General features: G+C 41.4%; 1 protein-coding gene across 1 annotated transcript in view; it reads right to left on the reverse strand.

The window, feature by feature from the left end:
- LOC124613627 overlaps positions 1 to 27,127 on the reverse strand; it is a 76,598-nt gene extending 49,471 nt beyond the window's left edge. Inside the window, exon 1 of the mRNA XM_047142341.1 lies at positions 26,883 to 27,127. Coding sequence (XP_046998297.1) covers positions 26,883 to 27,127 — 245 coding nt within the window. The remainder of the gene's footprint in view (positions 1 to 26,882) is intronic.
- Between the last annotated feature and the right edge of the window lie 390 nt (positions 27,128 to 27,517).

The following is a 27,517-nucleotide window of genomic DNA, read 5'->3' on the forward strand; positions in this document are numbered from 1 at the left end:
GTCTTCCTTGAGTGGGCATTACACACACGTAAACAATGCTATGAATACTTCGAACGCTGTAACTCATAAAATAATTTTGTTTTGTTAATTTTTCTGGGAGTTTAGGGTGCAATATGTGTTGTAAATACAGTCTTAAACTAAAAAGTTGTCCGCAAGATGGACAATACAATCGTGCTCTCATCAGAATTCTATGTCCGGCAATATGCTCGATGTGGCTACATTGTAGACTGCGTCACTTCCTGAAGGAAGTCTTGAGTACAGTCAGAGTGCATCATTTTTCACTGCGACTGCAGTCTTGAGGTAAAACGCAGGACTAGCTAGTACGATATCTGGCAACCGAGAACACGCGTCGACACAATTTTTTATCACCCCTTTCCTCTCGGTGCTGAAGCTATGAGTGTATTGCAAGCGAAACCACAAAATATTTCCCTTTCTGTAACATTGGTAATAACAGTTTGGTTCAACAATATTTCAGCGAGAGATTCCTTGGCCGACCATCCGCCTCTGAACACCGCCTGTGTCTGAGTTCTCTGGGACCCGTTTGCTGCCTACCGGCGGGGGCTGAGGCACTGTGCTGCCTTCTGACGGCAACGTCTGCTCCACTCCTCACTCTCGACGATGTGAAATGCTTTAATGTTGTTGAGTGGTGACCCATAAAATCTGCCTACAATTTGTGTTTCACAATCTATTGCAACGGATGCACAAAACCGTTTTTATTTGGTGAGTATTTTATTACACTAGTACGCAATACATCAATGTGGCACAGATTTAATTTCATTGTGATCTAGTGCGCTATAACTAAAGTGTCATATCCTTTTCTTTTTCCTTTCACAAGAGATTCTTCAAATAATTTTTTTTTTCATGGATTCATATGTGTTAATCAAGGCACAGTGAGTAAATGCAGTGTATTGTGTTTGATTCCTTCCTTTGATTCCCTCTGGTAAATGGATGCAAAACATAGTGTCAATACCTTTCAGAAACTGCTACATAGCTACCCAGGCATATTGCTTGTTTTGAGGTCTATACATTAATTAATGAAGAAGTGAACGCTGTTCAGAAGTGATATTTAAAATATTCAATTGGATTTAAGGCGACGTTGTTTCCCATATTTGAAGCTACCCAGAGAAAAAGTAAGTCGCTAGAGCCGCTGTTAGTAACTGTCTGCAGAGAGTTCCTAACTGCTACTGTGGAAATTTAGCATAGAGGCCCTACAGTAATCAAGAGGTTCATTCCCTTCATACTAATCACCCTGGAATGTGAGTCTTATGTGAAGAACAAGATTGAAATTCGTATCGTTGACGGTCGATTCGAATTTCTTCAGAGACGCTCGTATTGTGAAGCAGCTTGACAGTCAGAAAGCCAAGATCTATGAGCATTAACACAACTTACTGGGTCGAGCTACCAAGAGGACTTGAAGTGTAAAGGGTTTTCTTCCGATTTCGTTACAGAATTTTCCTGGAAATTCGTAGCTCCATAAAATAAATCAGAAAAAAAGCTCACACACTCTGGCTCCTGCCACGGTTAGAACTGACGATTCATTGAGCCGCTGCGACACGATACACGGGCTGTACTACGGGGCTACGGACACACTGCTGCGAGTACACCACTCTCATCATGGTATTGGTCGCTCAGCCTCATAACACATCGTGAAAGATAATAAAAGTTGTCACTTACGTGAAGAACAGCATTTCTTTAGCCAAAAAATTGAATTTTCAGTCTCAGTGTCTTAGTTTACATGAGGGTTATATAGCACGAGTCATTCAAATGGAAAGCGAATATCAAGCGTATTTAGCAACTCAATTCAGCACCATACGTGGAAGTGATTGCACTGTCACAGTGTTGCCAAATGTTTGTGACGGTGTTGCCAGTTCTCAGTTGTGCTAGGAACAGCTCTGTAGCGGTATATGAGGAGAATCCCATGTTCATGTCATAGCTGGATACGGAGAGGAGGCGTGTGATTTGGTTAATATGCAGCGTTTTCTCCTACCAGTTGTGTCAAACATTCAGGTGTATAATCTTCCATAACTATTACAGTTTCCCGCAAAATATATACAAATAAAACACTTACCTTGTTACTTTATGACAAAAGATTATTTCAGTATAATAAAAAGTTTTTGGAAATAAACTTTGCCCCCCTGTCACAAAAAGTAAGATAACAAACACTATGCACCTTGAAATCGATTGCATCTATGTGGAGTCTTGTGATCATACAGGTAGAATTTCATGAATTGACCGAGAATGTAAAAAATCTTGGTGCGAATGGAAGCTGTAAGAAACACAGTTAACTAATTATTCTGTGCCATGTAATAATCAATTCATTTGAAAATTCAGAAGAGAAAAACCAAAAATCATGTCCATTAAGACAGAAAGTAAAGTGCAGATCTGCGCTTTTTCATCTTCCGATCTGTACAAATAATGTATACTAACCAGCGTACTCATTGCTTTCGTAATGTTTCCCTCTTGTTTAGTCTTCTAATGATGAACTCGATTGACACCCATGAGTCTGATAGTTTCTTTGTATCCTTCCATCTACTATCTTTGTGTGTTACTGCTCGGTGTTCAAAAAGCAAAACATTATACCTGCTCCCACGAGGTATTAGAATGAGGTCGCAAGAAGGTTAACGAATTATAATCAAAATACACCGAGACGCCAATTTGTCTGTCGTCATGGTGTTAAGTCGACAGAAATAGTTAGATATTATTGCCTGTATCACCGGCATCCCGTTATCGTCTGCTCTTACTGAGATTTTCATATTATCCTGAACATAAGACGCCGAGAGAAATGTGTGTATTCTCCGTGAGGAAATATCCCACATTCCATTCATTCTGATCCATTCGTAACGTGCATCGGCAGCAGTGCGTGATAGGAAATCTGTTGTGAGGTGACGAATAACAATGACAAGGTAGTAACAAAAAATCAGTAATCAAAGATGTTTACTGCATTACAGGCGATCGTTAAGGATTAACAAAATAACCAAGAAAGACTGAGTGTTTAATTGTCGCACTGCATAGGTCTTCTTACCTCTTTGTTACTGAATTCTGTTCTGGTTGTTTGCAGAGAGAAAAGAAAGACCCCTGTAGCCATACATATCGCTAGTACAACGAGATACTACCTATCAACTATCCTTGCTTTACATCACGAGACGAACATGGCGCCACCGAGCTGATATTTGAAATACATTTCTATTTTCTCTATCTGTCTCTCTCCCTCTCTTTATTTTTCTTTTTATTTTCTGAGGAAAGCATCGAGAAGTGCGAATAATAAGCAAGTAGGCATATAATCTATTTACAATTATTTTCATCGGGCTACATAATGTAAAAATACACATTTTAAGTGTATTATTGCGCAACTCCAATTATTGACAGTCTATTCGTGAGCTTGCTCGCATTCGGTGGGCTGAAACCCGTCACAGAAGCAAGCAAAACACAAATATTTCTAGCACCATGCGCAACACACAAACGAAAGACAAGACGGCAATAGAATGACGGTGATGCAGGCAACAATACACAACTATTTCTACCGACTTAACACCATGACGACGGACAAATCAGCGTCTCAGTGTATTTTGATTATATTTCGTTAGCCTTCTTGTGACCTCGTTCTAATACCTCGTGGGAGCAGGCATAATTTATTGCTTTTTGAACACCGAGCAGTAACACACAAAGATAGTAGATGGAAGGTTACAAAGAAACAATCAGATGCATGGGTGCGGATCCACTTCATCATTAGAAGACTAAACAAATGGGAAACATTATGAAAGCAATGCATACGCTGATTTGTATACATTATTTGTATAGATCGGAAGAAGAAAAGGCGCAGATCTGCACAGTGCCCGCATCTGCCCTTTAGTTTCTGTCCACACCCATGAGTCTGATTGTTTCTTTGTATCCTCCCATCTACTAAAATTAGATTTGAGAGTAACGATAGCTACAGCATTCGAAGTATTCATCGTATTGTTTACGTGTGTGTAAATGACTTCCAATGCCCACTCAAAGGAGACAAGGATACACAGTCTAGCTACCGTATTATAAATACGCCTCAGTTTGCGGATGAACTCAGACAGGTTGATAATCATTTTTAATATTTGGCAGTACTGTACCCATTGGTGTTAAACTCGTTTTCAACTAATGATTCCCACAGCTACAGGAACACTACTTGTGATACCTCTTAGACAAAATACTTATGCAGTGTTACCAGACGAAAAGATCAATCTGACACAAACTGTGGGAAGTTTGTCTCACAACCTTCGTACCTGGATAAAGAGCTTTTCCTATCTGAGATATCTGTGAACGTTGCTGCATAAGACGATTTAAGAAGAAACTAAATTCCTTCAGCTACGACAATGTTTAAAGAAATCGTCTTAACGGCACTAAATCGTGTTATGTGAATCGTTTACTGGCTGTATTCTGCCGCATTTCGCTGGTTGGAAGGCAAAAAGCTTACTGACAAATTCACACAAGGATAAGGGGAACGAAATGTCTCCCACTGGAAGGTCACGTTGTTCTATTTAAATGATTACAAAATCACCTAAAACGAACAGTGAGGCTGTCAGTATAAGCACATTACGGTTGTCAGTATGATGTTGCACTGCCCAGGACCTGTAATGATAAAGGACCCGTTTAGGTCAGGCATATTGTATACAGAAGTGGAAGAGAGAGCACCACTAAATTCCACAATCCGCATGCATTGCATACAGACAGAAATTACTGTTACAGTCTACTATTGGAGCCCAATGAGTGAATTGCTTATTTTCCGGTAAAAAAGAGCACTGGCAAACAGTCTTCGCTACATTAGATTACTTAAACTGGTGTCATTGTGAGCTAGAATTCATGGTCAGCGACTAAGTATAAGGTCAATGAGTCGGATGCGGGTTTTGCAACTGTGAAATACTTTCCTACATTATAGAAATGAATATTAAATCTCAACTAATAATGCGAAAATTTTGAACTTGGATAGATTACAATGAAAATCTTTCTGTTTATTGCAAAGGAAAACAATTGATTTTCTAAAACATTCTCTGCCATACACAACTTGAAACAGGTCACGTCGACCAAATCTTGTGGAAGAACTGACAGCGACGTATAACGGAAGGCAGTAAGATCCCTTGGCTTTTGGTTTGGCAGTATTCGACAGCCATTTCTAGGCGCAAGTAAATTAAGAAAGGCAGCGCCTTTTTGTTATCAAGTAACGTCTTCATCAATTACTTTAGTTTTAATGTAATCTGCGAGTAATTGCTGATGTTTGATATTAACATGAAAAGGACTCCGTAGACAGGGAAAGAACCTCTTCTTGGGCAACTACTTCTATAATGACCAAACGGCATTAAATGATCTTCAAGCACATATGTTCCAGCAACGGTATGAAGAAAATGATAGTAACAATGGCGGTAATAATCGAATTATCCGGTAACTTCACACTTCACACTGGAGTTTCTCGAACTAAAAAATTTGCTAAATTAATGAATATTTCAAAATGGCTTTACATCGAGGCTATGATGCCTAGAAAAGTCTTTACATCCTGCTGACATAAGAATAGCATAATCTCCACGTTAGAAGATTGCTTCTACTTAACCATTTAATAGACTCGCATTTTTTCCACCCACCGTGACTAATTTTGTAAGCTAAGCACATCATCCGTTACAGCACACTCCTGTGGCTGGGAAATGTGGCTACAATGGTCTGGAGGAACGAACTATCACAGGTGCAATGCGTGGGTTCAGGCATTTACTTTTAAGAGGCACAAACAGATTTACTTTACCTCTGGTAACCTCAAGAGAAAGACGTTATAATCCAGAATCCGCATTAAACATCATGTTCCTTCATTACCAATTGGGCAGAGCCGGTTTACGTTGGGAAATGACATAGGCGGAAGTCATGGTAAACAGAAATACTGTCTCCAGTAAACTTACTTACATTAGAAAATTTTGTTTTATTTGATGAAACGATAGCCATTTAAAGAAACAGGGCTCCTATTTTTCTTGTACTTGATTGAACTAGAGACGTTGAAAAATTTGGTGCTGGACTGTGATTCGAATTCGTATCTCATCTTTCGAGGATCTGAATCTCTCGGAACAGGATAGTTCAATCATTTCGTTCCTTTTCCCAAGACTGCCATCTTCTCTAGGTCTCCAAAGGTAAGTATGTGGGTTGGAATTCTGATCCAGTACAAAAATATTCATAATTTCATTTCAAGCCCTATTACGTGCATACCAGTCTGCTAGTGGAAATTAACGTGCATATTTAATGTCTGTTCAAGTGTAGCCAACAATCGCAATAGGTGTCGTTATTTGTGGTCAAACACGCACACATCTTACTCTTGGTGAGTAAGCAAGTGTTACTTAAGCTATGTTCGTGGATGATAAAGAAGGACGGTAGGTGTGCTGTTCGATTGTCGCTCAGTCACAAAAATCTGTATCCTTATTTTAGATTCAAACATCTAGCAGCTGGTAAGAAAAACCGATACGTAACATTTGATTTTACTTAGTTAACAATCCGATTGCGTGCTGGGTTCGTATCTCCGTCACAGAACTTCATATCATGCGCTTCATCTTTAAGTGCATGAACACTTTGTTCCTTCTGAATGGAGGTATATCACACATATTTCGTGGTTAGTTAACAGGGACGAAAGGGTCTTCGATGGAGCCAGAGTTTATTACAAAAACTGTAATCTTGTTGTTTCTTTTTCAAGTTTAGTTTTAGTTACTGATATTGGCGAAAATTTCTGTTATTCGTGCCTCTTCATGACTAGTCAGCAATATGATATGGTTAGTTTAGATTAGATTAATACTTGTTCCATAGATCATGAATACGACATTTCGTAATGATGTAGAACATGTCATTTTAATGAAAGATTTTTTTACATACCATGATTCAGTTTCTTTGCAACAATTTTTTACTCTCTCTCTCTCATTCTTTTTTATTTTTATCTCTCTCCCTCACTCTCTCTCTCTTCTCTCTCTCTATCTATCTCTCTCTCTCTCTCTCTCTCTCTCTCACACACACACACACACATATACGCACACTGTCTTTTTTATTTTTATTTGTTTGTTGTGCTCGACTATCGGCGAGGCACGAAAACGTTCGTCAATGATTTTCTTAGTTTTGAGTACTCTTACGAAAGATATATAAAAACAACTATGAGAGTTATTGATTTATGAAGCTTAGTTTTCAGTCAGTTCTGAGTATTATTGGTAACTACTACGCTCCACTCCCTAAACCCAGTTACAGAAATGTGAATCACATGCATTACGTATTCCAGGCCGTAGCAGCCGCGTCTTTTAGACGTCAGCTATGGTCACTTCCCAGCCCACTGTAGAATCACATCGGTTCGTCTTCTTCCTGCTGGTAATGTAACTGAGATTTGGCAACAAGGCAAGGTATATTTGACAACTCTGTGATCGACGAGTTACTTCCTGGTGTGCACGGAATTAAGCCTCAAAATTCACTTGATTTTCCCTGTCATTTCCATTGAATAATCTGAGTTATTATTAACGCTTGAGCTGTAACAAAAGATTGTAAATTTACGGTTTTCAGCCCAGGAAAGTCGTTGCGCGTGAAAATCGCATCTAATCTCGTCCTTTAAATAGCGGTTTACGAGTTCTAGCCACTACCGGTCTCGTAAGAGGAGAAGTAGACGCATGCCTCTTCCCTTGCTCGGTGGAAACGTGCCATCTTGAGAGAAAGCGTCTGTTATGGTTTGCGGTTCCAGTCTTGCTGACTGTAACGTTTTATCCCTTCTGTGAAAGAGCTACAAGCAGTCAGATCACACATCGATAAGGAAATCGCAAGAAAGTACTTTCGGCTCATAGTGCAATGATGAAAAACTTACAATGCTGCAAAACAGGTAACGCCTCTTTCCGCTGTTGACAAACAAATTTTGGGATTCTAGGAATACATAACTTTATTTATGAAATTCCACATTTGCATACCACTTGAGTATGACACAGCATACCAATCAAACACAGACCCAATCGAAATCTAAGTGATTAGTAGTTTACTAATTCGGCCCGATAGAGGCACGCTTGTGTACAGATACTCAGTTTTATTGAAACAGACTTTCGTCGTAAGGTTATCGTGGGTAGTTTTATTTCATTTCTTGTAATACAGTGCTCAATTTTCGTACGGTTTCTTTTAGAGTTGTTAAAACATTAGTTAACATGAGAGAGAAATTAATCATCAAGGATATATGCGAATTCTCTGATGTTATCTATAACAGTCTGACAATGCACATGCAGTTTATTGATTACATGCATGTGGAATACTTGTTCTGGGTTAAAGCTGTCAAACAAGGTTTTATAAAGAATAAAATGCCACTGCCACACGACAACTAATGTGGAAAATACTTTTCTGACGTATTTTGGCGCGATGCGCTCTCCCCATACATAATACAAAAGTTTCGAGATGCATCTGCAGCCTAGCCATCTATCAAACCTGAAAAGTACAAAATCTCGCAGAAGTTAACCCTTTCTCCACATCCGACTATTTTGGGTTGAGAAGTGAAGGGAATTATGTTCAAAGTTCCATTAGGTCGATAACTTCAGCGGACAGCAGTAAGGCGTTTCAAAAAATGTAACAGTGAATGTACCCAAACTGGCGACGTCTTATCAACAGTGCGCGACGCTTACCGTTACGCTACTAGCTGACACAGAGCTACAACACGTCCAAAACTCAACAACAATTCCTCCAGAACTTGCGCATTGCACAGTGCTGTGAGATAATGCATGTGGCCGGATCTAGACTTCTGAGAGACAGACAGTTACAGCCATTCTTTTGCACTGCACGACTTTTTTAACAAACAGATAGCGCAATAGAGTAGCTCAACTCGAAAGGAACACTTCCTGTTTAAATTTATGCATCCTACACTGTTGGCAGTTCTGTGTAGGTGGAAGTTACGTGATCGTATTTCGGTGATTACAAAATAGACTCGAATGTATGCACTGGGTAGCCGAGGCAGCTAGTTCATGGCGATTCGGTCAACCAAGTAAATGAATGTACTGAACATGGTGCAAACCACTACAGGGAGTCTGTGTGTCAGAATTCTCATCCAGTGTGGCACAACATTGTTATGATAGAAAAATGAGTTACAAAGGAGAGGATTTGGTGGTTTCTTGGATTGATGCTTTGTTCATGTACTTGTGGTCTGGGTTCGATTCCAACTTCTGCTGATGATTTTTGATACGGAGAGACAGATTCTGTTCTCTTCTGGCTACGCCGAGTGAAGAAGGTATAATGGCATTGTGGTCTGGCATTCATATTAAACATGATATTCCTTCTCTACCAAGTAGACGTTGGGTTGAACCACAATAAAGTCAGGAGTTGCGACACGTAGAAACTCTATCAACAGTAACCTTTCTTACACTAGTTGTTTATTTCTAGTGACGAAACAAACGTTATGTAGGGTCGCAGGACACTTATTCCATCTTTTATTTGAGCTTCTGTATGTCGATAAAATTGGTTCAGATCTGGGAATGCAACTCAGACCGCCCTTAACGCGGAATTTGATCCCTTCGTGACAATACAGCTCGACTGCAATTTGTTCAAAACTGCAGATTCCTCAACATCTCCACATATTGCGCGTGAAAGGGTTCGAATCCTGGCCCGGCACTAAAGCTTTCATTATGTATTATCAAGCTCTAGCATGAGAACAGCTATCTGCTGGTGGATAGTATTTTTGATTTTTAATGTATTTTCATTCGTTGTCAACACTAACGGTATCTGAAGTTTTGAGCCCCAGTGAGACACAGAACTGTTTGCGAATTCATTGAAAATTCAAGGATGTTATTCCGAGCTGCTGGTGGAGAAAAATTCGGTAGCTGACGTCTCTTTGTGTGCAGTCAACAACGATATGTGTGCGGCTCGATTCCCAGTCAGCACTGAACTCTTCGTCATATTATTTCTAGTTCGAACATGCTCACATGTCGCTGCTGGTGTAACAAACCCATTTTTAACGTTCGTTTTCTCTAGAATATAACAGCGATAGGTACCAGTTTGGAGTTCTGGGAAAGAAAAAATTAATGTTTCGTCTCGTAATTTCAGTTAAAACATCTAGCTACTGCCGAGAAAATCCGATATGTCACAGTTGATTGTGCTTCGATGACAATCCAGTTAGGTTCTGGGTTCGAATCCCTGTCCAACACAAAGCTTTACCTCACGGCATTTCAAGTAAGCTGCTTGTGAAGAAGCAATATTTAACATCTCTCGTAGTTCGTTAACAAGGACAATAAATGCTGGGTAGGAATTCGCGTCCCTTAACAATGTTTACGTTATGTAATTTAAAGCTGATATTTGCTAACTGATACTGTCTAAAATCGAGGTATATCACTCTCTGTATGCCTAGTCAGGAATGACTGTTAGTTTCCGTCAGTCACGAAGTCTTTGCTTAGTCTGCATGACCTGGGTTTGAATCCATATGCAGAACGAGACGGTTCGTCGTGTCATTTGTTCATACATATTCTCAACTAGCTGCTTGTGAATAACTTAAATTTTTAATGTCATTTTGTGTTATATAATTAGTACGGTATGTTATTTTGAAGAGGAAATCATGAATACGACGAACTTACTACATGAATTACCTATCTGACGTAATAATGAGAATGGGAACGTTTCATGTATGTCATTTATTGTAATAAATGTGAACTTACAAGCCTGAAGAACCGTCTTATCTGTTATGAAATGTTCCCTGATAGTTGTAGTACCTTGATATTACTTAACATCTTGAGTTATTGCGATACAGAGCAGTGTTTTCTAGTGGTGACTTGTTGGAACCATTTTCAATAGTCAAACGACTGTACCGAGGGGCGATTAGAGTACCTGCTAGACAGCTGCGCTATTGGGTTGCATTCGAATCAGGCGAAATGCAATTCAGGTCGTTCTGATACTTTTGAGCACGACTGTACATGTTGAATATTATTCATCATTATATACCTTTGTACCAGATGTAAATGACGATTTATATTCGTGTTTGAACTGGATGTAACATTATTAAGGTAAAAAAAAACATTGTTTGCTTTGCAACAAAATCTTTCCTTTGCTAACCACATGCCTATTAGTAGTTTGTTGCTTTAGTAGATAGAATCTTTTATTTAGCTGGCAGTATTGACGCTCGCTGTATTGCAGTAGCTCGCATAATGAAGATTTTTGTGAGGTAAGTGCTTGATGAAATGTATAGGTTATTGTTCAGATTTCTTTTTAGTCAGGGCCATGCTTTTGAATTAATTATTTGAAGTCAGATTGTAAGAATAAGTAAAGAGAAAGTGGGATCAGTTCGTTCAGTTTTACTTAGCTGTCGCAGAATCAAATAATGTAGAAGTTACATCGTTTCAGTCACTCAGCAGTTTAAGTACAGACACGCAAATTTAAATAAAGAAGTTTCGCTTGGCCTTCCTATTTGGTGTAGTCTTGTCCTTGCGTATAACCCTTCTGGTGCAGCCATTGTGAGGAGACAATTTCAACTCTTGGTTACTTAACTGAAGCAGTTATTCTTGAACGTCTACCTGTTTTCTATTTGGTAATGTTATTTAACTGAAGCTACACTACTGGCCATTAAAACTGCTACAGCAAGAAGAAATGCAGATGATAAACGGGTATTCATTGGACAAATATATTATACTAGAACTGACATGAGATTCCATTTTCACGCAATTTGGGTGTATAGATCCTGAGAAATCAATACCCAGAACAACCACATCTGGCCGTAAAAACGGTCTTGATACGCCTGGACGTTGAGTCAAACAGAGCTTGGATGGCGTGTACAGGTACAGCTGCCCGTGCAGCTTCAACACGATACCGCAGTTCATCAAGAGTAGTTGGTTGGGTTGATTTCGGGGGAAGACACCAAACTGCGAGGTCATCAGTCTCACCAGATTAGCGAAGGATGGGGAAGGAAGTCGGCCGTTCCCTTTCAAAGGAACCATCCCGACATTTGCCTGAAGCGATTTAGGGAAATCACGGAAAACCTAAATCACGATGGACGGACGCGGAATTGAACCGTCGTCCTCCAGAATGCGAGTCCAGTGTGCTAACCACTGCGCCACCTCGCTCGGTATCAAGAGTTGGTGAGAGATCTGGAGAATGTGCTGGCCAGGGCAGCAGTCGAACATTTTCTGTATCGAGAAAGGCCTGCAATATGCGATCGTGCATTATCCTGCTGAAATGTAGGGTTTCGCAGGGATCAAATGAAGGGTAGAGCCACGGGTCGTAACACATCTGAAATGTAACGTCCGCTGTTCAAAGTGCCGTCAATGCGAACAAAAGCTGAGCGAGACGTGTAACCAATGGCACCCCATACCATGACACCAGGTGATACGCCAGTATGGCGATGACGAATACACGCTTCCAATGTGCGTTCACCGCGATGTCGCCAAACACGGATGCGAGCATCATGACGCTGTAAACAGAACCTGGATTCATCCGAAAAATGACGTTTTGCCATTCGTGCACCCAGGTTCGTCGTTGAGTACACCATCGCAGGCTCTCCTGTCTGTGATGCAGAGCCAAGGGTAACCGCAACCATGGTCTCCTAGCTGATAGTCCACGCTGCTGCAAACATCGTCGAACTGTTCGTGCAGATGGTTGTTGTCTCGCAAACGTCCCCATTTTTTGACTCAGGGATCGAGACGTGGCTGCACGATACGTTACAGCCGTGCGGATAAGATGCCTGTCATCTCGACTGCTAGTGATACGAGGCCATTGGGATCCAGCATCGCGTTTCGTATTACTCTCCTGAACCCACCGATTCCATATTCTGTTAACAGTCATTGGATCTCGACCAACGCGAGCAGCAATGTCACGATGCGATAAACCGCAATCGCGAAAGGCTACGATCCGACCTTTGTCAAAGTCGGAAACGTGATGGTACGCATTTCTCCTCCGTACACGAGGCATCACAAAATCGTTGTCTTCAGCTCGTGGTCGTGCGGTAGCGTTCTCGCTTCCCCGATTTTCAGCGGGGTCAGGGATTTTCTCTGCCTCGTGAGGACTGGGTGTTGTGTGATGTCCTTAGGTTAGTTAGGTTTAAGTAGTTCTAAGTTCTAGGGGACTGATGACCATAGATGTTAAGTCCCATAGTGCTCAGAGCCATTTTTTGAACAAAAACGTTTCACCAGGAAACGCCGGTCAACTGGTGAATGTGTATGAGAAATCGGTTGGAAACTTTCCTCATGTCAGCACGTTGTAGGTGTCGCCACCGGCGCCAACCTTGTGTGAATGCACTGAAAAGCTAATCATTTGCGTATTACAGCATCTTCTTCCTGTCGGTTAAATTTCGCGTCTGTAGCACGTCATCTTCGTGGTGTAGCAATTTAAATGGCCAATAGTGTATTATCATTGAAGGCCTGCCTGTTTTTTGTTTGCTAGTGTTACTTAATTGACAGTGTTATTAGAGAAGGCCTGTCTGCTTTCTACTTGGTAATTTCACTTAACTGACACTGTTATCATTGGAGGCCTGCCTGGTTTCCTTTTGGTAAGGTGTTGTCATCTGTGATGTAACGGGCGAGTTGTGTCGCCCTGGAAATATTCCAAGTTCGGTGTTGGCGTGGCCTCACGGGCCGCTCAGCAAGCCGGGGCCCGGCAGCAACTACGCGGTGCCGAACGTTAGCTGAGCACGAGGGGTAGCCCCAGCACGCTGTTCAGCCGACGCGTGGCTGGGAGTTCCATGGTGACGCAGTGTCGATGAAGGAGACAAGCCGGGAGTGCCGAAGATGGCGGACTTTGTGAAACCTCAATGACAGACATTTCACAGTTCATATACAAATTAATAGTAGCCAGACGAATCATGATATCTCAAAAAGAAACATGTACATTACCATTACTTGCACGACGATTCTTTGGTATAATCAGATTTTCAATATCTTTATTATTTTAAAGTTTCGTGTCTGACGATAAATTATAGAAGTAACACCCAGAAACGAATTTCTAAAATCTAAACGGTTCATCCGATTTTGTCGATCGATGTGTCTTTAGAAAGCTATTAGTGTAAACCTAAATTGGTATAAATTACACGTATGTAACTTGAACAGTACATGAGTTATTGGAGGTCAAAGTGACCGATTACTATTGATGGGGTCTGGCCGTAAGTACTCCGTAGTTACATGATAAAACGGTAGCAGCATGATTATAAATATATTTATTCACCTATGTCTTTGTTTCTATCCCGTATATGCTATTCATGAAGAAATTTGTCAACTATTTACTGCGTTTTAGAAAGCTCAGAGACATCAGGCTACTGGCTTACATCTGTTATATTCCTTTGATACATATTTAATTTGTTTATGTATTTAATAATGTATGTTAGAGCATGTTTGTGGTCCAGCCATAGAAATATTTCTTTAATTTCAAGTTATTTAAAGGTAAATCCAGTATTTCGAATGTGTTTCATTATGTTTGTGAATATGCGTTGGCTTGAAGACATGGCGGGAGTGCTCTAGCCAGTCACAGCGCTCGTTATTAAAGCAGGCGACTACCAAAGTGCGGGAGGTGTATCGTTCAGCGAGAGGACGGGAGAGTTCTGAACAGGGTGGCGCGAGGGACAGTCGCACAGGACACGGAGAGCTCTGGAGAGTACGGGAGAGGACACATAGAGTGCTAGACAGTACGGCGCTACGAACGGACAGTTGCGGGAAAGACTTGGAGAGTGGAGCAGTTTTTGCGTGGTCGTGAGAGATAGTAATATTTCGTAGTACCGACTTGTGCACTTGTGAGATTTCTGTGGCTTCTGCAGTGAAGATGTAGTATGCGTTTAGAAGCGAATATCTCGCGAGCTATGTTGTTGCTCATAACTATCATTCAACTTATCTTTAATTGCTGGACCATCGACACCAATAAGTGTTTTACAGTAATAAAGGATATTCTGAAAGGTACTTCTGCTATCGTACTCATCTTTTAAAGTCGTTAAAAAGTACCTGCAGAATTTATTTAATTGCAATCTTTCATGTTTAAATGTTTATGTTACGTTCAAAATTCGCAATTCCCGAGTGATAGGATCCTTCGATCATTCGATTCTTGTGTATGTTCATATTGTATACAGTAGACTCAGCAGTATTTGGCTTGTAATGTGGCAACTACGTATCTCAGCCCCTAGACAACGAAACCAGCCAAAACTTTCAATATTTCAACGCTGAGTCCCTGGGTACGTTGTGGAGGGCCACCACATTATTTCGTTTATTTTTGAAAGCCCGCACATTGAAGGCCTGCTCGTTTTCTGTTTGGTAATTTTACTTAACTGAAGGTATCATTAAAAAAGGCCTATCTGCTTTCTATTTAATAATTTTGCTTAACTGAAGTTTTTATCATGGAAGGTCTACCCGTTCCCTTTTAATTAAATTGAGATCTATTTCACAATTTAGGTTAGCTGAAACTCTTATTAATCAAGGCCTGCCTGTTTTTATTGTCCTATTACTGAAATCTGATATCTTACTCAATCTGTGTTACAATTAACTGGAATTGTGAACGCCAAAGACCTACCTGTTTCAGAGGTATTTATACCAATAAAGTAGTAACCAGAAATGGCACATGATGGTACATGGGGCCTAATCTTTAGCCTTACATCCCTTCATCCATAATTGTAGGTTTCAATATGGTAAGCTAATTTTTTCAGTATGCTACTGTTCAGTGCCTACTCATAATCTGTCATTTTTACACAGACACCCCGTGCGAATGTAAAATATGTAGGTCTGTTGTTTAAATATTCAGACGCAAAAAATAAAATAAAATTGCAATACGAAGAAGAAGTTGAGTGGCATAAACGGAAGTTGCTTGACGTGTTTCTACATCTGGGAGATATCTATTCAACCTTCGCGCCAGTCGCACCATTGGTGCGTATCAGTTTTCCTTTAAATACATGCTGCAACGGTCGAAAACGTTAGTTACCTTTGAGGCTGGACATGGTGAGCTGATGTTAGTCAAGAATGCCCCTAAATGTGACAAAGACGCCATTATCAACACCTCGCCGAATTTTAACGAAGTCATGTAATGGGTTCACGAGAAGCTAGATGTTCCTTCTGCAGTACTACAGAAAGACTTGGCAGGAGTGTAGCCACTGTGTATGATTACATGACTGTTGGCAGCGGTGGTCACGAAATGTACGGTCGCAAGAAGACCGGCCTCAGGACGGCCACGTGGCACTACCGAGAGAGAAGACAATCGTGTCGGCTCTGGCGCAACGTACTGCATCTGCAGCAGCAGTATGAGAAGCCGTTGGCACTACAGTGGCACAGCTAACTGTTACAGATTCATCACTTGTAGGACACCTCTGGGGCAGACGCCCAGTAGCATGCATTCTACTGATCCCTAACCACCGCCGTTTGCGACTTCAGTGGTGTCACATGAGAGCTCATTGGAGGTCCGTTGTGTCTTCCTGAGGAAAGCTGGTTCTGCCTCGGTACCACTGATAGCAGGGTTTGGGTAGAATGAGGCCAGCTGGGGCGCTGTCTGCCTGCTAGCCTCCATGGACCTACACCTGGAGTTATAGCCTTGGGTGCGATTTCATATAACAGCAGGAGCACTCTCGTAGTTGTCTCAAACATCCTGACTGCAAATTTGTACGGCAATTACTTGATTTGACCTGTTGTATTGCCATTCATAAACAGCGTTCGAGGGGCTTCTCCAACAGGATAACGCTCGTTCTTATAGCGCTGCTGTAGCTCAGTATGCCCTGCAGAGGTCAACTTGTTGCCCTGGCCTGGTCAATCACCAGATCTGTCTCCAATCGAGCACGTATTGGACATCATCAGACGACAACTGTAGCATCATCCACAAGCAGCATCAGCCATCCCTATATTGACCGACTAAGTGCAACAGGCATGGAACTTCATCCCACAAACTGACATCCGGCGCCTGAACAGCACAACGCATGCACGTTCGCATACTTCCATTTTACATTCTGGCCGTTACACTGGTTGTTAATGTACCACCACTTCACATTTTAAATGGCTTATCTCGCTCTTATACTAATTTTTGATCTTTCAGTGTTAATCACTTAAACATATTACCTGCACAAAAGTATTCTCGATATTTCATTAATCTATATCAATGATTTTTTGGTGTGAAATTTTTTGTCAGTGTATATGACTGCTGTCGTAGTAGACTGGAACGAAAACAATTTCCCTTACTCGTCAACGATTTAAATACCACGACTGCAGTAGGGACATGTGTACGTAAAAATAAAGCCGAGCGGGGTAGCCGCGCAGTCTAGGGCGTTTCGGCATGGTTCGTGCGGCTGCCCCCGTCGGAGGTTCCAGTCCTCCCTCAGGCATGGGTATGTGTGTTGTCCTTAGCGTAAGTTAGTTAGATTAAGTAGCGTGTAAGCCTAGGGACCGATGACCTCAGCAGGTTGGTCCCATAGGAACTTGCCAAGAATTTCCAAATTTCCAGTAAACATAAGACTCAAGATATATCAGATAAAACATTATTCTCCAAGGATTCTTTTGATTCGAATAAACCCGTGGAGACCGGTGTTTTCTGTGATACTTCTGGAGTCTTTATGTTTACATGCGTGTGCCAGTACGGAAGTAGTGTTGTTTAAATCGTTGACGAGTATGGAACGTTGTTCTCTTTCGAGTCTATTACTACACGTGTTATACACAGTATAAGGGGCGATCAAGAGGTTCCCGACCATTCAAGAAAATCGCCATGAGCATTGAGGAAATCATCCTACCATACCGATGCACGAGGTTAAAGATATTAGTTTGGTAAACATCGTGTCCTGCTGCGTGATGAAGTCCATAACTGCAAATGGTTCAAAAGGCTCTAAGCACTATGGGACTTAACATCTGAGGCCATAAGTCCCCTAGACTTAGCACTACTTAAACCTAACTAACCTAAGGACATCACACATATCCACGCCCGAGGCAGGATTCGAATCTGCGACCGTAGCAGCAGCGCGGTTCCAGACTAAAGCGCGTAGACCCGCTCGGCCGCAACGGCCGGCCATAACTGCATGCTGAACATCCTTGTCCAACTAGATTCATTGTCCCTTCAAGGCGTATTTTTTAAGGGGCCGAAGGCGTGGTAATCGCATGGGGAGGAATCAGGACTAGAGGGCGGGTGCTCGAGTGTCTGCCACTTCAGTCGGCGTAACTACTGCGTTTCGTCATTTGCTGTACGGGGACGTGTGTTATCACGAAGCAGCAGCACGCCTTGACGCACCATTCCACGACGGTGGTTTTCAACAGACATGCAGCCCCATACACGTTGAGCCGGCCACGGTGGTCTAGCGGTTCTAGGCGCGCAGTCCGGAACCGCGCGACTGCTACGGGCGCAGGTTCGAATCCTGCCTCGGGCATGGATGTGTGTGATGTCCTTAGGTTAGGTAGGTTTAAGTAGTTCTCAGTTCTAGGGGACTGATGACCACAGATGTTAAGTCCCATAGTGCTCAGAGCCATTTGAACCATTTTGAACCATACACGTTATTGATTCTCCAATGGATGTCTACTGGCGTTTGTCCTCCGGCGCGCATTTCGTAATAACGTCGCCGAAGTTCATGTTTTCGCTTTTACTGCACGCACGTCGCAAGACACGAGTGCCATGCCTTGCCTACATGTCGGTGCTTATACTCCTACAACCGCATTAGGGTCGCGCTACGTTACGTATGCGCTGCAGCAACGCGTACAAACGGAAGTTTTTTGATCGCCTCTTATATTTAAATGACAGATGTGCAACGTATAGACCCGATTAGACCGGAAAGCAGAGGGCGTTTACGGGTCACTTTTGTAGTTCGAGAAGGTGAAGCCTCCCAGGACCAAATCCGTCTCGCGGATTAACGACGAGGAGTGATGAGGGACCCAGTCCGGATGTCGTTTTTCGGCTGTTTCCCACATCCCAGTAGGTGTATACCGGACTGGTACCCACGTCCCGCCAGGGACCACACCATACAAACACATAGAAAACGTCCCCACATTTGAAAATAATATTTACTGTAGACACATCATATGGCGTACACAGATTCCGTCCCGGGAGTAGTGATGGCGTCAGAAAGGGTATCAGGCCACGCACTCTTCTTAACACTGCCACAACCCATATAGTAGTGCGGACCCCACTGAAAAACGGGAAAAAGCAAGGAAGAATACGAATAAGAAGAAAAAGAAACAGTATACTATATACATTCACGCGGAGTGAGCGTGAAGAACTGCAAGGTTATGAGTAAGTGATTGATAACGGCACATCGCCGAAATCACCTGATTGTGTGAAGTAAATGTGATCGCATAACAACCAGGGTGGGAAATGGAATTGTCCTTCAGTGATTTACACAAGGAGCTAACTACGCTAAATGTTTTAACTGTTGATTCGAGACTGCAGAACGTTTCTAGACTGTGTTCAAACTGTTTACAAAATTACAGAAAAATCCGGCAGATCAAACATACTAAGTCTTGTACATACAAATAGCTTAACAAAATGGCTACAAACAATTCCTGTCATCAAAAAGTCTTTATGTATGCTCTATTGCCTTTTTTAATGATAGTATCCTTCAAGATGAAATAAGTTTCATTCTAAAGACACAGCCAAGCAGGGAGTGGACTACCGACGACAGCAAGACATCTATCCAGAATGAGATTTTCACTCTGCAGCGGAGTGTGCGCTGGTATGAAACTTCTTGACAGATTAAAACTATATGCCGGACCGAGACTCGAGCTCGGGACCTTTTCCTTTCGCGGTCAAGTGCTCTACCAACTGAGCTACCTAAGAGCGACTCACGACCTCCCCTCACAGCTTCAAGTCTGCCAGTACTTCGTCTCCTACCTTCCAAACTTCGCAGACGTTGCAAGACATGCAGTTCCTCGGCCATCTGTGACTGTCAGACTGACCGCGAGCAGAGCTATGAGTTCCAATTTTCAAATGAAATTCCTGCAGCATCAGCTGCTGCGCAGTAGACGTGGTCTGTAATTTTGTTTCTGGACGAGCTTCTGCAACTATTAACGTTCCTTTTGTGAAGTGAAAGAAGTTCATTAATACTAAAAGAGAGCACTGCGAAAAATTTCACCGTCTTTTTCAAGAAATTTGGTCGCATGAAAACAAGTTTTTAGTAACTTATGCTATCTTCGTGTACATTTCAAAACGATACAAGCAATTATGGTAATTGGTATCCAAAGCAATAAGCGAGTCAGAGAAATTTTATTTGATCAGAAAAAAGAATGTATCTTCGGTGAGCATGTTATTCACAAACATCATTCAATCTATTTTGTGTTTTATTGTAAATTGGTTTTGTATCCTCGTCAGACCGGTGTATTGAGTTCCAAACTATTTACACAGTCCGCCTCGGTAGCTGCATGCTCAGCACGGTGGACTGCTTCAAAATGGGGGCCCAGGTGCGATTCCTGGCCGGGTTGGATATTTTCTTCGCTCGGGGCTGGGTATTCTGTTGTCTTTACGTACGTATCGTCATAATTGAGATTAAACTACTGACATGCTTGAAAGGGTAGGGACCGAAAGGAAACAAATTATAGAAAAACAAACCTATTCGCGCATCACCGACGACGCTGCCTGTGTGCGAGACAACAGACACCGTCTTAAGCACCTATCACATCCCATCTCATGGATGTATCCTCCGTAGGCGGTCTGTACTGACTTTATATAGTCTGCTTGTAACTCAGGTATTGATAATACTGCTACAGACTGCTCTTGATTGAACGATCCTTCCTTCTTTCTTTCCTCTCTTATTTGTGTCATTAGTCTTCTGGCTGATTTCATGCAGCTCGCCACGAATTCCTCTCCTGTGCTAACCCCTTCACCATAGATTAGTAGTACTTCCAAGCCACGTCCTCAATGACTTGCCGATGTATTCCGATCTCTCTCTTCCCCTGCATTTTTTACCCTCTACAACTCTCTATAGTACCATGGTGATTACTCCCTGATGTCTTAACAAACGTCCTATCATAATGTCCCTTCGCGAGTTCTGCGAAGAAAGTTCTAATTCCTTATAAGTCTACCTAATTTTCAACATGCTTCCATAGCACGACATCTGAAAAGCTTCGATTCTCTTCTGCTCCAGTTTTCTCACTGTCCGCGATCCACTACCATACGATGCTGTGAAAAGTATAGTCTCTGAAATTTCTTCCTAAAATTAAGACCAATGTTTAATAGTAGATTTATCTTGAGTAGGAATGCCCTTTTTCTTAGTGCTAGCCTGCTTTTTATATCATTGCTTCGTCAGTTTTTGGTTATTTTGCTGAAAAGGTAACATAATTCCTTGCATTCGACTACTTTGTGGTTACCAGTTTGTGTGTTCAATTTCTCTGTATTCTCATTTCTGCTGTTTCTAATTATTTTCGTCTTTTTACAGGTTACTATCAATCCATATTCTACACTTATTACACTGTTCATTCCATTCAACGGTTCCTGTAATTCTCCTTCACTTTTACTAAGGATAGCAATGTCATCAGCATATCTTATCATTGATATCCATTCACCCTGAATTTTAATCCCACTCTTCAACCTTCGTTTTATTTCCTTCATTGCTTCTTCAATGTATAGATTGAACAATAGGGGCGAAAGAATGCATCCCTGTCTTGCACTCTTTTTAATCTAAGCACTTAGTTCTTGGTCTTGTACATATTATGTGCTACTCGTTTTTTCGTATAGCCTATTTTCCTCAGAATTTCGAGGATTTACCACCATTTGACACTGCTGACCGCTTTTTTATGAGTTGACAAATCCTATGAGCGTGTCTTCATATTTCTTCACTCTTGATTTCTCTACAAAGTGCAACGTCAGAACCATATCTCTGTTGCCGTAGGAAAGCCAAACTTATAATCATCTAACATACCCTTAGTTTTCTTTTCCATCCTTCTGCATACTATTCTTGACAGTAGCTTGGATGCATGAGCTGTTTAGCTGACTGTGCAGTGGTTCTAGCACTTATCTCCCCCTGCTATCTTCAGAATTGTATGGATGAAATTTTCCCGGGAGTCTGACAGTACGTTGCCAGATTCCACACACCAACTTGAATAGTCGCTTTTTTCCACTCTCTCCACTGATTTTAGAAATTGCAATGGAATGTTATCTATCGTTTCTGTCTTATTTGATCTGAAGTCGCCCACGGTTCTTTTGAATTGTGGATCCCATAACTCTTCCCTTTCTACTCCTTTTTCTGCTTCTGTCACGTCATCAGACGAGTTCTCGCCCTCACAGAGGCCTCCAGTGCTCCTTTCCCAATTATCTGCTCTCCTCTGCGTTTAACATTGAAATTCCCATTGCATTCTTAATGCTATCACCCTTGATTTTGACTTCACCGAAGGTTGGTTTGAATTTTCTATATATGCATTAGCCCTCCAGACGATAATTTCATTTTCGATTTCTTCCCATCTTCGTGCAGCAATTTCGCGTTGGCTGCCCAGTATTTTCTATTTATTTCATTCCTAAGGGATTTATATTCTTGTATTCAATGACTTTCCCTGAATGACTGCTTCCTTCTTCGATCAACTGAAGTATTTTTTCTGTTGTCCAAGCTTCTTCGTGGTTACAGCACGTGTGCCTCCTTTTATCTGTGCAACGTCTGTTATTTCCTGTTTTAGAAATGTCCACTCCCTTTCAACTGAATTGTTTACTTTGCTGTTCCTTGTCACTGTATCCATATCCTTCTCGAAACTCAAACTTTCTCATCCTTCCTCAGTACTTCGGTATCCCACTTCCATCCATCATGATTCTTCCGGGCGATTCTCGTAAACTTCAATCTCGTCTTCATCATTACTAAATTGTAATCTGAATCTAAGCTGCGCGTGGATACGTTTTACAATCCTTTATTTGAATTATGAATCTATGTTCGAGCGTGAAGTAATCCAGGTGGAATCTTCCCGTGGCTCTATGTCTTTTCCAAGTATACCTCCTTCTTTCATGATTCTTGAACAGAGTATTCGCTATTACCATCTGACATTTATTGCAGAACTGAGTCTTTCTTCTCTCTCATTCCTACGAACAAACCCATATTCACCTGAAACCCCTCCTTCTACTCCTTCCTCTATAGCCGCATTCTAATCCTCGATGATCAGTAGATTTTTGCGTACTGAATTACCCATTCAGTATCCTCATATACTTTCTCTATCTCATCTACTGCTTGTGACCTCGGTACGTATGTGTGAACTATTGTTGTCGGCATTGGTCTGCTGTCGAATCTGATGGGAACAACCATATCGCTGGAGCGTTCGTAATAACTCTCTGCATGCCCTACCTTCCTATTCATAACGAATCCTACTCGCATTATACCAATGTCTTTTCGTATCTCATTTCTTAATCTAATTCTTTCAGCATCGCCTGTTTAAATTCGAATAAATTCCATTCCCCCCTTGTTTTACTTTTGTTTATAGAAGTTTTTATTTCTTCGGCATATTTTTTAAATCTTGTTTCCAAATTTATCTTAGGTTTCTTTTACTGCCTGTTCAATATACATATCTCTGTATCACTCCTTCATGCGCTTCGACTCTTACAACTGGAGTCTGGTTTCTGTATAAGCTGTAAATAACGTTTCGCTCTCTGTATTTTATCACTACTACTTACAGAATTTAAAAGAGTTTATTCCAGTCAGCATTGTCAAAAGCTATTTATAAATCTACAAAAGCTAGAAATGTAAGATTGTCTTTCTTCAGTCTGTCTGCTAAGAAATGCCTTAGAGCCAGTGTGCCCTTGTGGGCTCCTACATTTCTCAGAATCCAAATGAACTTCTTCGAGGTCAGTTTCTACCAAACTATTATTTTCAATTAAACATTATCGAAATATTAGGCTTTAGAGGAAGTAAAGGTTATATGGCGTGTTACAGCCTTAGGTAGACGCACCAGACTACAGGTTTTCTCTTGTGCAATAATGAATGTAAATAATATGGAAACGACGGTAAAAATCCGATGAAGCTTTGCACAGATGTGTTGGACAGTGTCTCTAGTAAGCTTGTAGATCGAATCATGTAGCTCTTTCCAGTTATGATCACTCAGTGAGCAAGTAAAGATGCCTAGAACAATAGTGTCACCCGCTAAGTATGGGTGTTGGCTGAGAGGTTTCGCTTGATTTCATGTTCCATGCAGCCCCACATAACGAAACAGTCATGCATTACCTACTTCATAATAGTTCTTGGCCGCAAACTGCAGCGTTATCGATAGCAAGGTCACCAACCCTACAGCCCGGACTTGGTTCCCTCTGATATTCATCTCTGCTCGCATGAACCGCTGCCTATAAAGACAACATTTTGACGCAGACAACGAACTGCAGAGCAGCGTAGAGACTCGGCGGAAAGCACAGGAGTTCATCTTCTATGAGGAGGGTATTGGATAGTTGGTACAACGTTATGACAGATTTATGTGTCGGAGAGGCGATTGTTTAGAGAAGTAGCTGGTATGTCTAACTAAATGTTGCAAATGAAACATTTTTGATTTTCACTGTTCCCTTTTGGGGACCGATCGGACCTTACTTTCTGAATAGCCCTTGTATAAATGCGTAGACTTCCACAGACAGTGTCAGACTACATGACATTGTTCTGAGCACTAGGTAACGTTATTTTAAAAGACAAAAATAGATAAAAGGAAACCGATCTGTTGACTTCTTTGTCGTCGTTCTCTTTAGGGCGAGGAAACTGATGGGAACCGACGATGGTCTTCTCTAAGTACTGCGCCATGTCCAACGCCACGTTCGATTTCCCTGCCTCCACAGGTTCCTGCAACTCATGTTTCGCGATAGTGCCACGAGATGGCAGACGGAGTGAGTCGTAGGGTAAAGCTCTGTATAAGGAAGTGCGTCCATCCTTTTAGCATACGTCTGCCGCCGTCCACCGTTCAGGATTGGCTGAAACCGCGTCACGTGACATTGGAAGACATTGTGGGCCCAAGCGTTAATAGTATAGGAAGTGCTGTGTATTTTAGAATTTTTGAGTACAGTAATGCCTCAGTGCTGTGCTTTTGGCTGTTCGTTTTGAGGCGAAAAGGGCGGAAAACTGTACAGAATTCCTTCAGAAGGGAGAGATGCAACAAGAAGGAGAATATGGCTGATGAAAATCAGCAAAGCCAACTGGCAGCCCACAATAGACTCTAGCTCGTGTGCGGTAATGACAGTTTTTAATCATTAGCGCAAATCATCTTAAGGTTTGAAATTCGCTGTGTAACAGGCTTGCTGTATTTTGACTCACTTCGTGGTCAGATATGGTGCATCATTATACGTGATTAGCCTAAAGCCAGTCAAGTTTGTTTTTAAAAAGTACATCGTTTTTAAGCCTATTTTTTTGGACAAACCCTAGTAAAAATGATGTGTTTCTAGTAAATCTGTAATGTACCGAATGCTATAAAGGCGTATTTTTTGCAGCGCCAAAGATGAAATAGGTAAACATTGTTTTTTGTTTGGTAGTTAGTGTCTAGGTCTAACTGTTAAAGATGAAAAGTGCGGTATTTGAACGTTTTAGTGTAGCGTCCTCCGAAAAATACGCTATTATGGCTATCTCCACTTTAATGAGTGATTAACAAACCGTTGTTATCAGTAAGTTTAGCGAAAATAATTGGTGTGATGATGACTTGCCTCTTTAAAGCACCTATTACTTACATGTAATAGTGTAGCCCTACCGTTTGGACAAACACTGAAATAAATGAAAAGAAAAGCATAGTTGAATTGCAACTTTATACTTAACAGTACAGTATAATTTTAATTACTTCTTTTAATACAGCTTGTTGTACACTCAGCAGTCTCAGATGCAAATATGGTTAGAATATGTGCTTCATACAACATTTGTTGTTACACAGGAAACAGCCATTGAGTTAATTTTATTCATTTCCGGCCGTTTGTCTTTGCCTCCTTTTCACATTTCTGGTACTTAGTTTCCAATCCATTCTAACAGAAAAAAAGAGTCAGAATAGCTAATAGGATGGTTTAATAGTAATTTAATTACAAAATATAAATTTTAGAGATAAAACTGCCACTGTTAGCACATAAAACGAAGAATAGTGAGTGGTCCCGTACAAAATTATCCTGATTGATAAAAAATTGATCTAATTGACTGTACAGTATGATTCAGACTTATAGTTAGGATGCTCGCAATAATAAATTGTACTTTGTTCCATACAATATAATGTACAAAAAGAAAACAAATTGCTCCATGCAAGTTCCGAATCTACTACCTTTCACTCAGTAACCATTAATGTTACCAGAAAACTATTATTACTGTGGTCATGTGGTTGATACTGTACATTGTATTCAGATAAATACAGTTGTTACTGTTTCCTACAGCTTAGTTTCGATCGTAGGCCTAACTTTATTTCAACACATTTTAGAAATATTGTATTCTCTTGTACTTTCGTAATCATTTTCCTATTGTCATAAAACAATTTGCAGACGAAATTTTATTGGCTGGATCTGACAAAAATATGAAGCATGCATAATCATATAGACACGTTTATCAATTTTGTTTACTAAGGTAGCTCGCATATATATTTGAATCAAATAATTTATTTCGTATAACGAAGGAGACATAGGGCGAAATTTCGTAGTACCGAGTATCAGGAACAAGAAGTAAGTCCATATAGAACTTTAAATTAGCCATGGATTTTTCTTTGCAGTTGCGAACTAATATTGATTCCCTTTCGTCTGGCTGAATATTGATCGGGCCAATTTAACGCTAATTACGAAAACAGGTTTTCTAACTCAATACTGCAGAAAGAACTGCGAAATCTGCTTTCGCTATTAATAAAGGATATCACGAAAAAAAAACTATGTTTCATACTCGCCACAACAAATGATTTTTCGATTAATTCAGCTTAAATTTGTTGAGATTTTTTGTTGTTAAATATCTTACACGTTCCGTTAGAAGCCACTGACCAGTCTTAGCAGTTCATTAGACGTCTGAGTACACTTCTTTAATATACACTGCTAAATATGCTGCGGAAGTCAACGTATCACCAGCAGCGCAGTGGGCCCAAAATGGCGGCCACTGGCAAGTTGGCTGTACTGTCCCTATACAAAGCTTTAGTAGTAGGGTGGATGCCAGCGCCACCGCGGCCGAGCTGGTGATAGGGGCGGGCGGCAGTGCAGGAATCAGCTGGACCCGCCGTAACGAGCGGCATCTCCGAGAAACAGTGCTGTGTCCACGACCAGCGCGGCGCGTGAAGGTTGTGAAGGCGGCCGAGGCTATTAGTTCAGGCTGTGCTTGGAGGTGGACGGACGGTGACAAAGTCATTTCCGGGAGTGAGACGGGAAAAGACAGTTCTGGGTAGAGCTACGTCCGAGGGCCTCAAGGAGCTGGTGTGCGGGACTGTACCAGGCGAGACGACAGTCAGCATGGGCGGGGCTCTCATGTGGAGTGTGGAGTGGTTGCTGTCTTCTGTGGCCGGACATACAGCACTGCATTGGAGGCAAAGAGGCGGCTTCGCCGATCGTTAAGTGTAGCCACTTGCAAGTCGCTTGCTGAACAGAAGTCTGTGAATGCTGAGTAATGGCGTGCTTGTGTTTACACGGAGAGGATAAGAGTTACGGGATAGCGGTACGTACTGTCAGAGAACAACCGTCATGCAGCTACTTCCTTGTTTCCTGTAGCATTACGAGTGACACACATGCTTAGTGATGCCTG

This window comes from Schistocerca americana, chromosome 4 (genome assembly GCF_021461395.2).
Source record: "Schistocerca americana isolate TAMUIC-IGC-003095 chromosome 4, iqSchAmer2.1, whole genome shotgun sequence".
Classification (NCBI taxonomy): Eukaryota; Metazoa; Arthropoda; class Insecta; order Orthoptera; family Acrididae; genus Schistocerca; species Schistocerca americana.